At 36.4% G+C, this 12,527-nt stretch overlaps 1 protein-coding gene across 1 annotated transcript in view; it reads left to right on the top strand.

The window, feature by feature from the left end:
* Positions 1-12,527, top strand: part of IQCM (IQ motif containing M) — a 452,018-nt gene that overhangs the window by 249,504 nt on the left and 189,987 nt on the right. The window contains 1 exon segment of the mRNA XM_034661734.1: positions 11,409-11,553. Within this exon segment, the coding sequence (XP_034517625.1) occupies positions 11,409-11,553 (145 nt within the window).

Consider the following 12,527-nt stretch of genomic DNA (forward strand, 5'->3'; position numbering starts at 1 on the left):
AGTATTAAATCTACAATAATAGTAGGGGACTTTGACACCACACTTAATGTTAATGGATAAATTATCCATATGGAAATTAATAGTGAAACATCAGCCTTAAATGACAGATTAGATGGTTTTAATAGCTGTATGCAGAACATTCCATCCAAAAAGCAGCAAAGCATACATTCTTCTTAAGTGCACATGCAACATTCTATAAGATAGAGCACATGTTGGGCCACAAAACAAGTCACATTAAATTTAAGAAGATTGAAATCATATCAAGCATGACCATTGAATGGTATGACACTAGAAATCGATTATAAGAAGAAAAGTAGAAAAATCACATATATGTAGAGATTAAACAACAGGCTACTAAACAACCATCGGTTCAACAAAAGAATCAAAGGAGAAATTTTAAAAATACCAAGATATTAATGGAAATGGAAATGTGACATATCAAAATCCTATGGGATGCCACAAAAGCAATTCTAAGGGGTAATTCATAGTAGTACAGGCCTACCTCAAAAAAAATTAGAAAAATCTCAAATTATTTAATTTTGCACTTAAAGGAACTAAAAGAAGAAATGAAGCCCAAAGTTAGTAGAAGGAAGCAAATAATAAAGATCAGAGTATAAATAAGTGAAATAGATACTAAAAAGACAATATAAAAAGTCAATGAAACTAAGAGCTTGTTCTTTAAGAAAATAAACAAAAAATTGACAAATGTTTACCTAGAGTTAGCATAAAAAAGGAGGGACTCAAATAATTAAAATCAGAAATGAGAGAACTTACAACTGATACCACAAAAATACCAAGAGTAAGAGACTTCTGTGAACAATTATACACCAACAAACTGGACAAAATAGAAGAAATGGTAAATTCCTACAAATACACAATCTTTTAAGATTGAATCAGGAACAAATAGAAAATATGAATAGACCAATTATTAGTAAGAAGATTGACTCAGTAATCAAAAACCTCCCAAAAACTAAAAGTCCAAGACCAGATGGCCAAACACTCAAAGATTTAATACCTATATTTTCAAACTCTTCCAAAAAATTGAGAGAATGAACACTTCCAAACTCATTTATGAGGCCAGTACTACCCTGATACCAAAGCCAGAGAAGGACATCACAAGAAAAAGAAAGAAAGAAAAAGTCATAGGCCAGTGTCCCTGATGAACATAGATACCAAAATCCTCAACTAAATATTAACAAACTGAATTCAGTAATACATTAAGATGATCATATGCCATGACCAAATGAAATTTATTCCAGGGATGCAAGAATGTTTCAACATCCATAAATCAATCAGCATGATGCACCACATTAATAAAATGAAAAATGAGAAGCATGTGATCATTTCAGTAGATGTAGAAGTAGCATTTGATGAAATTCAATATTCATTTATGATAAAAACTCTCAATAAAATCGGTGTAAAGGGACCATACCTTATCTCTGTTTCATTTAGGTCTTTTCTGAGGTTTTATTTTGTGCTTTCATTTAGAACATATTCATCTATTTCCTCATTTTACTTGACTTCTCTATTTGTTTCTGTATATTAGGTGAAATAGTTACCTTCCCCAGTCTTTAAGGTGTAGCTTTGCGTGGGTGATAAAACTTCTCATTGAACCTTGCCTTAGCTCTTAGTTGTTTCTTGAACCCTTGTGATTGTGTAAGCAGCCTGATTAATTTTCGATGGGTCCCCATTACTGAGGGTGTGCCAAGTCCTGTCAGTGTCCCAAGGTGAGGGATCTCCTTTAGCACCAAGTTTCAGGCTGATTGGAAGCCTGACCCTCAGGCAGCAGCTTTTAAAGTATGCAACTATATACAGTCCTGTGGGGCTACAACTGTAAATCCTACTGACCTCCAGATCTAAAATCTAGAGGATTCCCCTGACTGATAGTTGCAAAAATTGGGGCTCCAGGGGAATATATAATCTTTTTGGGAAATATTGTTGAGCAGTAGTGAGGCCAAGTAAGTGTGCAAGGCTGATGTCTCCTTGCTCATATTTCCTGAGTGTGCTTCTGTAGCCTCTAGATGTGTTGCGATCCTGAAGCCTATCCTTTAGGCTGAAGCTCTGGGACAAGTAAGTGTACCTTAGTTACAGGAAGGCTGGGGGTGTGTTTCAGTCTGCTGATTATGGTAGTCTGGGGGTGGTAATCTGCCAAGAGCTGTCTTTTCAATTACAGCCCTGTGCTGCCCAGGCACACAAACCTTCTTGGCCTCTAGGGCCAGGCAACCAAGGGGCATCCCCTGTGTGGATTGTGCACACTCGCTGACTTTAGCAAGGTAGGTGAAGAGTGTAGGGGGCAGGGCACACTCATTAGCTTCAGCAGGGCTGTGGGAAAATGCTTCGGTTGCATTCTCCTTTGGGAGAATGTCATGGTCACTTGCACTTGCTGGCCCCAGCCAGGGAGTGGAGCAGTACTGCAACTACCTGTGCTCACAGGCTTTAGCAAGGAACTGGCAGAATGTTGTGACTACTCACACTCATGGGCCCCAGCCAGTGCCCCCACTGTTCACCCTCACCAGCCTTAGCAAGGCAGCAGAATGGCACTAAATCTGCACTAGCTGGGTTGGGGAGAGTACAAAAATGGCATCTGCCACTGTGTCCATCTCTGAAGAAAGTCCCAGCTGTCCCCTACCCCTTGCCTTAAAATTAGCAAATGAATTCCTTTCACATATAGTCTAGGTGCTTTTCAAACTGTTACTTTTGTCCTGGGTCCTGGGATGAGTGAGACTGTAGGTGAGCCTTTTAGATGGAGAATCTCAGTTCCCTATAGCCCTTTGTGTCCCTTGAATGTAAGCCCTGTTGGTTTTCCTACTCATCTCGGTATGGTCCTTTTATCCCTTGTTGTAGAAGAGCAGTTCTGCTAGTTTTCTTTTTCAGAGGGAATTGTCCGTATGTAGCTGTGGTTTGGTGTGTTTATAGAAAGAGGTGAGTTCAGGATCTTCCTATGCCGCTATTTCGAACCACCTTCCTGTACTACCTATATTGATGAACTATTCCACTACCCACGTCCAGGTTATACCTGGAATTTTCTTAGACTCTTTCAACCTCCTCACTTCCATATTCAATTGATTATCACCATAACATTTCTTGCGTTGCTCTTCCTCTCCTTGTTTCTCGCCAGAGCTTCTATTTATCATCCTTCACATGGAGAACTACAGTTGTCTCCTAATTATTCTCCTTGCTGCTTACCCCCAATCTGTCATATGCAGTTAAGGAAATTTCACTCTGATTGCCTTATTCCATTTCTTATAATCTTTTAATGGCCCCATATTGCTTATAGGAGAAAGTATGAATTTTCTAACATAGTACACATGACCTCACTCCCTGGTCTGGCATTTGCCCACTGTCCATCTTCATCCCATGATACTTTATCCTCACTAATGCCCTGTGCTCTAGCAAAGCCCAAATTCTTTAATTCCCTGATTGTTTCCTGTTATATCTTATGTTTTAATGCTGTTCTCTTAAGCTGGAATACTCTTCCCCCCTTATCTTTGGATAAACTCCCAACTCATCTTTCAAGATCTTTCTTAAATACATGTGCTAAGACATTGTCCCTGGTCCATCAAGCAGAAATGATCTCTGTATTCTTTTGTTCATTATTGTGCTCATGTTATCTATATTGTGATCTTTTATTTACATGTATGTCACAGGCAATACAAGTAAGTCACTTATTTGGGAGTACATACTCATTATCTTCAAATTTATAACACCACGTTGCTTTTTGATACATAATATACAATCCTATTATTTTAACTATTTGCACTTATTATCTGCTTTTTTCTTGTTTATTTAGTTGTTTGTATTTGTTTACATGGTTTCTGTTTTGTTTTCTACTGTACTCAAATGGCTAGAATAGTGCTTGGTACATGGTAAGTATTCAACAAATATCTATTGAATAGATGAATTAATTCAACAAAATGTAGTTATAGAAATTTATCAGGGTACTCTAATGATTCACATTTATATACAGAGAGAAATAATGTGGATGTATATATGTAAGTATATAATATAGAACATATATATCATATGTATACACATATATATGATTGTGTGTTTATATTATTTAATTTAATTATAGCATTTCCTGCTATTGAAGAAAATTGTAGAGTTATTCATCGCCTCTGAGAGAAAAATGAGTCTAGTAAACTTAGAGAGCAAGAATGGGCCCAAGGTCATGGTGAAAAGGAGATACTGACAAGGAAAATGTTTAATTTCTATGTAGAGGTAGAATTTGAAATGAAAAGAATGGGAAGCACTTTTAAAGACTTCGAGCCAATATAAACTAGATTGTTGACTTTGATTTGGTTATAAAATTTGTTATGATCATTGCTTTTCTTTTTTATTCTATCACTGGTATGGTGCTTTGTATGTTGGATGGCTGCTCTGTTTATATGGTTAATGTTGTCTTGCCTGCTGTTGAACAGCTAGTGCAGCAGGCCTGTAATGCATACATTGTCAGGTTCCAGGACTGTACCTATGTTGTTGGGGGAATTCTTGATAGACTTTCTGCTCTAGAGGCTGCACAGCAAATCACTGGATAATTGTTGGCATCATGGCAATCCCTCTGCTGGAAAACTTCCATAGTCATATTGTTTGGCTGCCACTTCAGAGCTTGTATTTGTGGGCAGTGTCTACTAGAATGTCACTTTGAATTACCTCAAGAGACTGTACAATTTCCATCATTTCCTGTGAAATACTCCAGTTTGGGTTTATTTAGAAATAATGAAGCAACACTGAACTATTGTATCAGCCATAACAGTACCACAGAGATCGCTGCATTTAACTATCAGCATTATTTATTTCCCCCATTTGAGGTATCCTTTTCCTTTTAAAAACCCCGTGTTATTTGTCTGCATGTGTTTTGAAATAAGTAATAGTGGTCTAAAAAAGCCCCAGTAAAGGTACAGAAACAGTATTTTTTCTCACTGTGATGCCTCTAATATCTTACTTAATTTCAGTATTTTTCTCTGAATATTTATAATATAAATTTTTAAATTTCGGTCTTAAATTGATATATTCATTTGCTATTTGCCCCAAATACTGAAATTCTAGGGCATTTGAATAGCTCATGGTTGCAATAAGAAAGCATTCAAAATCCTCTTTGAATAAATATTTGTTGAATAAATAAACTTGGAATATTTCTGGAAAATCGGAGTTTAAAGTTTACCATAGCAATAATCCCAGGCATAGGCCGGTGGTCTTTAACCTTGTGGAGGTCACAGAATCCTTTGAAAATTTGATAAGTACATATTTCCTCTCATCTCAAAAACACAAAACGGAAGCAATAAGAAAATCCTGAAGCCCATCTGTGGCCCCGATGGCACAGGTGACACTGAACAGAAAAGTTGTATTACATAAATGTGTTAGCTCCCAGGTACCAGGAGAACTATGTTCATTTATTGAAGATTGCTTAAAAATTTTTTTTGATAACAGTTACTCTGTAATGGATCCAGTTTCTTGCCTGGTGTGTGATCTCGTAGAGCATATATATAGTCTAGGGAGACATGCAGATAACTAAAAGAAGTCTTAGGTGGTATTGGAGAACTCAGAAAGACCATTTAATCCAAAGGCTGTGTCTGGTGTGGGGCTTGGATAGTGTCAATACATTAATATCCAGAAAGTGAGGGGTAGTTATATTTTGTCAGGTAGACCAATAGGCTGAGAGAGTTGTAGGCACAGTGAAAAACAATATCAATGACTGTAAGTGAGCTAGAACATTGAGGGACTGAGAGTTGGTTGGGCGGATAGTAGCAGTAGGGGAAGCTGAGATAGCAGTCAGATTAAGCATGTTCTTAAAAACCATGCTAAGGACAATTATTATATGGTTTCACTCATTTATGGAACATAAGAAATAGGAAGATCGGTAGGAGAAGGAAGGGAAGAATGAAAGGGGGATCAAACAGAAGGGGGAATGAACCATGAGAGACTGTGGACTCTGGGAAACAAACTGAGGGCTTCAGAGGGGAGGGGTGTGAGGGATTGGGATAGGCCGGTGATGGGTATTAAGGAGGACACGTATTGCATGGTGCACTGGGTGTTATACCCAAATAATGAATCATGGAACATTAGCATCAAAAACTGGGGATGTACTGTATGGTGACTAATATAACAAAATAAAAATTATAAAATAAAAAGAAATAAAATGGCATTACCAACCCCCCCAATAATGTATTAACTATTCTGAAAAAAACAAAACAAACAACAACAAAAAACATCCTAAGGAGTTTATGCTTTTACTTAGTATATGGGAATGGATGACTTTAAAGCAGATCAGTGACATTAATAGATTTGCCTTTTAGAAAAATTACTGACTCTGGACAGTGAATTGGGGGAAGAGGGTGACAGAATTAGAGGGAGGACAGCTAGTATGCTTTTTCAATAATTCGGTGTGTGATAATGGTGGCTTGAGCTAGGGCTGGAGAGATGGGGCAGAGGCAGGACGTTGGGTTTGAATGGATGTGAAGATAAGGTAGAGGGGGGAGTCAAGAACAGTTCCTTAGTTTTTGTGCTTTCTGTCTTGGGCAACCTGGTGGATGGTTGTGAAATACAGAATTTAAGAGGGAGGACAGGTAGGATCAGGGAGGAAAGAAAAAGAGATAGAGTCCAGTTTTCAACACTGATTTTGAACTACCCATGGGAAATCATTGAGATGTCTGGGAGGCAGTTGAATGTATGGGTCCAAAACTCAGAAGGAAGACTGGGCCGTAAGGAAACATTTAGACTTCATCAGTAGTTCTTAAATTCTTTTCCAACTTAATACGCTTGAGGAAGACAATAAAACCTTCCACTCACAAGAGTAGCCCCATTTAGCAGTGATTCTCATGTTACTCTGAGAAAGCTCTTTACTCAGGTGACTGGATGTCCCCCTTCATTCAGGTCTGTGTGCATTGTTAATTATCAAAAACCCTGCTCATTGCTACCTTATAAAAAACTAACATCCAGTCTGTTCACTCCCTGTTCTATTTAAAATTCTTCAAACCACTTACTGCCACCCAACACATAGATATTTGTTTATTGGATTACCATTCCTTCCATTACAATGTAACTCCCTGAAACAAGAATTTTGCCTTTTGTGTTCATTAATCTGTTCACAAAGTCTAGAACATTCCTGCTATATATTAGGTTCTTAATTAATTAATTAAATTATACAAATTAAGTGTATAAATTAAAATAAATAATTTTCAACACAATAGAGGATGTATAATAGCATATTTGTATCAGAGGATATGAAATTTGAAAAATTTTTTCTAAATATTTTGATTCAGCTCCCTGACCAAGGATGGCTTCCTGTACTCTGCCCTCATCTGTAGATTGAGATCATTATTAGTGATACTAACTGGAGTCATGGGAGTCAGGGAGAGTATATAGAGTAAGGAGAAAAGCATGTAAGGGGAAAGACCAGTGTTCAAGGGGAAGGCAAAAGATGAAGAATCCAGTAACAGTGAAGCAATAGCCAGAGAGATAAGAAGAAAACCAGAATATGCTAGATCAAGGAAATTCAGAGGTCATTTGCTAAGAGTGAGCATTTAGAAGGTGAGTTTGAGAAAGAGGGTGGAGTCATTAGTCTCCAATGCTGCTAGGAATGAAAGTCTAGACAGAATTTTCTGTCTTTACAACAGTTAGTTCATGGATGACCTTGGCAAGTTTTAGTGGAGTGATGTGCACAAAGCAAGGAAGTGAAAACATCTAGCTTAGGTAAATATGAGACACTATGAGGTTTAGAGAAAGATAGTTTACAATGGAAAATAATTAAGTACATTTAAATGCTTATTGCAAAAGCCAATAAGAGGGGAATGTTGATGATATAAGAGAGATGAGGATAGTCGTATTAGAAGGCTAAGAATATTGGGGGGGGGTGTTTATAAGACACCCGGCAGGATTAGCCTTAGGTAAGAGACATGTTTCTCTGCTGTAGACCAAAGGATGTTGCTGAGTGTTTAGATTTAGTCATAGGAAGTTGAGATAACAATAATCTAATGCTTTCCCCTTGGTGAAGTAGGGGACAAGGTCATTTGCTGAGAGCGAGCATTTAGAAGGTGAGTTTGAATGTTTGAGGAGATTGAGTTTCTGCAGAAAATTACAAAAAGAGAGATGCCTAGAAAAACACAGGTGAATTTTTAGGCCACTCTGAGAACCTAGGTGAGGTTGGTGATCAAGAATTGAAGTGGTACCATTCCTCTAAGTTGTATAATTATCTTAACTAGCTATGAAAAGTAGGAGAGTTAACAAAACTTGTCTAAAGTTACACATCCACCCAGTGGCATAGTTGAATTTTGAGCATCAAACCTAAGTCTGCCTGGTTCCAGATACTTTTAAAACATTAGATCAGGGCACCTGGGTGGCTCAGTTGGTTAAGTGTCTACCTTCGGCTCAGGACATTTTTAAAAATTTTTCTAGTATGCATTTTCAGCCTGCCTTTTGTTTGATATGGTCATGTCTTGTTTTAAAAAAGTAATGAATAGATTGCTTGTTTGGAGAATTCCACTACCTTATGACACTTAGTGGGGCTTAATTTCTTTAATTACTAGCCAGAGTGCTCTCTTTTCATATTTATTTGCCATTTTCCTACAGTAAAGTACTAGTTCATGTCTTTTACATATGTCTCCTATTATTATTATAGTGGGTTTCTTATCAGTTTATAAGAGATCTTTACGCATTGAGTTTGTTTTAACACTGGGGCAATATCAAATATTCCACAGTTCAACTTTTTTTAATAAATTGTATAAAGACCCTTTTGGATAATGTCATATGTAAGTGTTTAGACAAGGTTAGACTTCAGTTAATGTGTGTGGGCAAGTTATCTGCTTATATGTCTAAATATCATTTTTTAAAAGTTAAAATTAAAAATTTTTAAACATTGATGTGTGATAAGTATGATACATTTACCCTTTAAGTCAACATGGATTGGAAAATTATAATTACTAATTTGCATTGAATCTTTTATATTCCAATATTGCTTTTCCGATAAATTCTATCTTGAGAAATGTTTAGAAATGTGGTGAAAGATTTAAATACTGAGATGTACATAGCACCATAGTGGAGGCATATTTCCATGCAGAGGACTGCCAGAGAGGCACACTATTGGAAGAACCATGCAGATGGACCCTTATAGTTTTCTCCCATTCAACTTCTTTAAACATGAAAACCTAGATAGTCTTCTGAATGCCTCAGATATGAGAAGGAGTCCCCCAGAAGACAGGTTCTGTCCCCAAAAGAGATTTTATTAAATTTGGAAGGAAAGACTCTCCAATTGGGTTGATGGCTGGTTCTCTTAGCAAATGTCATCATCCATATAGGAAACACACTCCAACCGGGGCCCTTTTGGCTCATGTTCTAAGGGCAAAATGAAAACATTGCTTGATTCTTAATTATAAGCAAAAGAAACCTACTAACAGATTTAAGCAGAAAGATATTGATTAGAATATTGGGCAGAGGTCTAGAGAACTAAGTTCAGAAACTTGAAGGTATGATGAAGGCTAGATAGCTCTCAGGACTCTACCCACATCCTGCATAGAAAGAGTCTAGTGCAGATACTGAATCCTGGGTATCCCTGCCTCCATGAGTGCTGCCCTTGAAAAACAGATATTGCTACCACAGTTACTATACCACGCAAATAGATTTACCACTGTTTTGCTTACTTACCATTACTAGTTTCAATTAAAAAATCTGGTGCTGATGTAGATAATGAACAAAGCTTCTACAGAGGAAACTTGGACATTAGTATCTGATATGTGGCTTCAAATTGTGGGAAGTTTGTTCTGCTTCCCACTAAAATTCATGTTAGGAATGCTCTACCAATGTTACCAGTGTGACCAATTCATTATTTTTCTAAAAGCAACAAGAACCTATTGAATAGATAGCAGATTAAAAATACACATTGGGAAATGTTAGTAAATGTTGAAGGAAATGTACTAGGAGAGATCAAAACAAAAATTCACAGAATGCATGAAAAACACTAAATTCAAATAAATTAAGAGGAACATAATGTATAATTAAAAGTGTGGGCCCTGGAGTGTCCCTGTTTCGGTTTCAAAACTGATTTTGCAACTTGCTAACTTACTAGTTACAACTAACCATCCAATAACTGGGAAAGCTATTTAAAGATTTTTTGCTTCAGGTTTTTCACTTGTAAAATCATACACAAAACACATCAAAAGAAAGATGATTCAGAAAAATTCATGGACTTAAATACATTCTTTAAAAAATAATGAAAATAGATGAATTAAGCCTTTAATTCAAAAAGTCAAGAACAGGAAAATAATCCTTTAAAATGGAATTAATAAAGATAAGTAGAAAAATTAATGAGCTAGTAACTGTAAAATGTAAAAATAATTGAATTGATAAATAAAATGGAACTCTTTATTTAGAAAAGAAAAAACCTGAAATAGATAAATTTTTACACTGAAATTTTTATTTAATTAATTTATTTATTTTTAAAGATTTTATTTATTTATTCGACAGAGATAGCCAGCGAGAGAGGGAACACAAGCAGGGGGAGTGGGAGAGGAAGAAGCAGGCTCATAGCGGAGGAGCCTGATGTGGGGCTCGATCCCATAACTCTGGGATCACGCCCTGATCAAAGGCAGAAGCTTAACTGCTGTGCCACCCAGGCTCCCCTACACTGTAATTTTTAAAGCCTATTGTAATAGAATGTGGAAAATGTGTGTGTGTGTGTGTGTGTGTGCGTGTGTGTGTGTATTCATCCCTGTTTAAAGGCAAACTGATAAAACAAAATTTGTACATATGCTGAAAAGGATTAATTTATTTAACAGAGTTTTAGAAATCAACATGAAAACCTGAAAAGTACAGTAAAAAAAAATAAGTAAAAGACAGTAATNTGTGCGTGTGTGTGTGTATTCATCCCTGTTTAAAGGCAAACTGATAAAACAAAATTTGTACATATGCTGAAAAGGATTAATTTATTTAACAGAGTTTTAGAAATCAACATGAAAACCTGAAAAGTACAGTAAAAAAAAATAAGTAAAAGACAGTAATATACAATTTTCAAAAGAAAGAATATAAACAAGGATTTGAGCACCCCTAGTGAATAGCTTAGGCAAGAATCACCATTACAGAATAATGCCTTAATAAAACCTTTTTTTCCCCCCTGGCCAAGTGGGTTACATATTATAGAAATCTGGATGCCAACCTTGGAAACTTCCATGAAAGTATCCATCATTGAAAACTCTATGCTGTGGGAATTATGGGTATCTGATGACAAAGCTTCTCATAATGAGGCTTTCTGGTCTTCAAGGAGATGATTTATTCTACAGTGCATGTCTTTGGCCAACCCATACATAATTTAAGAAGCTGGGTGAAATAGATGAAATGAAAAAGGCAAAATCAAATTAAATATATATAGAAGAAATATGTAAATATGGGGCTTTACTGTCTATATTGCTGTTTTATAGGCTTTGTCTCATGGACCAAATTTGAGGGCAGTTATAAACATGTATCACAGACAGATCCATCGTGTTAAGTATCGACTTGGTCTTTGGAGGACAAGACAAATTATAAACTTCACAGAGCTAGAGGAATGGATGGACAGAAAAAAGTGTAAGTGATACAGTCATTTCTCGTTTGATTTTAAATTTGGAATTGATTTAACTGTTGGAATTTTATATATAATTTACATGTAATTACTCATAGACACCAAAGGTAAATCTGTTTTATATTGCTGAAAGCTATTTGCATTTTATTTATTTTTTAAAGTTTTTAAAAAAAGTTTTATTTAAATTCCAGTTAGTTAACATACAGTGTAATATTAGTTTTAGGTGTACAGTATGGTGATTCAGTACTTCCATACAACATCCGGTGGCTATTTGCATTTTAAAGTGATGTATTGTATATTCGGTTTAATTTTTTAGGATCCTGTATTTATAAGCAACAGAAAACTCATTCTAGTTAACCAAAGCAAAAAGGAAATTTAAAAGAAAAATGTAGGAAAGGTAGCGAAAGGATCAGATTTCACACAGAACTCAAAACAGAGCTACTTCAGGGCGCCTGGGTGGCTCAGTTGGTTAAGCATCTGCCTTCTGCCCAGGTCATGATCCCTGGGTCCTGGGATCAAGTCCCACATCGAGCTTCCTGCTCAGTGGGGGATCTGCTTCTCCCTCTCCCTTTCCCCCTCCCCCCTGCTCACGCTCTCTTTCTCTCTCATGCTCTCTCTCTCTAATAAATAAAATCTAAAAACAAAACAAAACAAAACCCCGAAACAGAGCTACTTCAGAGGTTTAGAGAGCAAAAAGTAAGGAAAAATCTCTTTTTGCCTTTGGGAGATAGATAAGCTGTTATCACTCTAAGCCTTTTTTGTTTCTATGCTTTAAATTGAAATTTCAAGTAGAGAGCACCTAAATGGTTTAATTTGAATCATGAATCCAACACTCTGCCATGGGAGGGCAGAGAACTTTGCTTGAGAATTGCACAGAAGTTCTATCCATTGGGGAAGGAGTAGCTCCTCAAAGGAAAACTACGTATTGCTAACATAAGAATAGCTAATGAACACCAAGCAGACTAATTAGATATCTATT

The sequence above is a fragment of the Ailuropoda melanoleuca genome, chromosome 5, assembly GCF_002007445.2.
Source record: "Ailuropoda melanoleuca isolate Jingjing chromosome 5, ASM200744v2, whole genome shotgun sequence".
Taxonomy (NCBI): domain Eukaryota; kingdom Metazoa; phylum Chordata; class Mammalia; order Carnivora; family Ursidae; genus Ailuropoda; species Ailuropoda melanoleuca.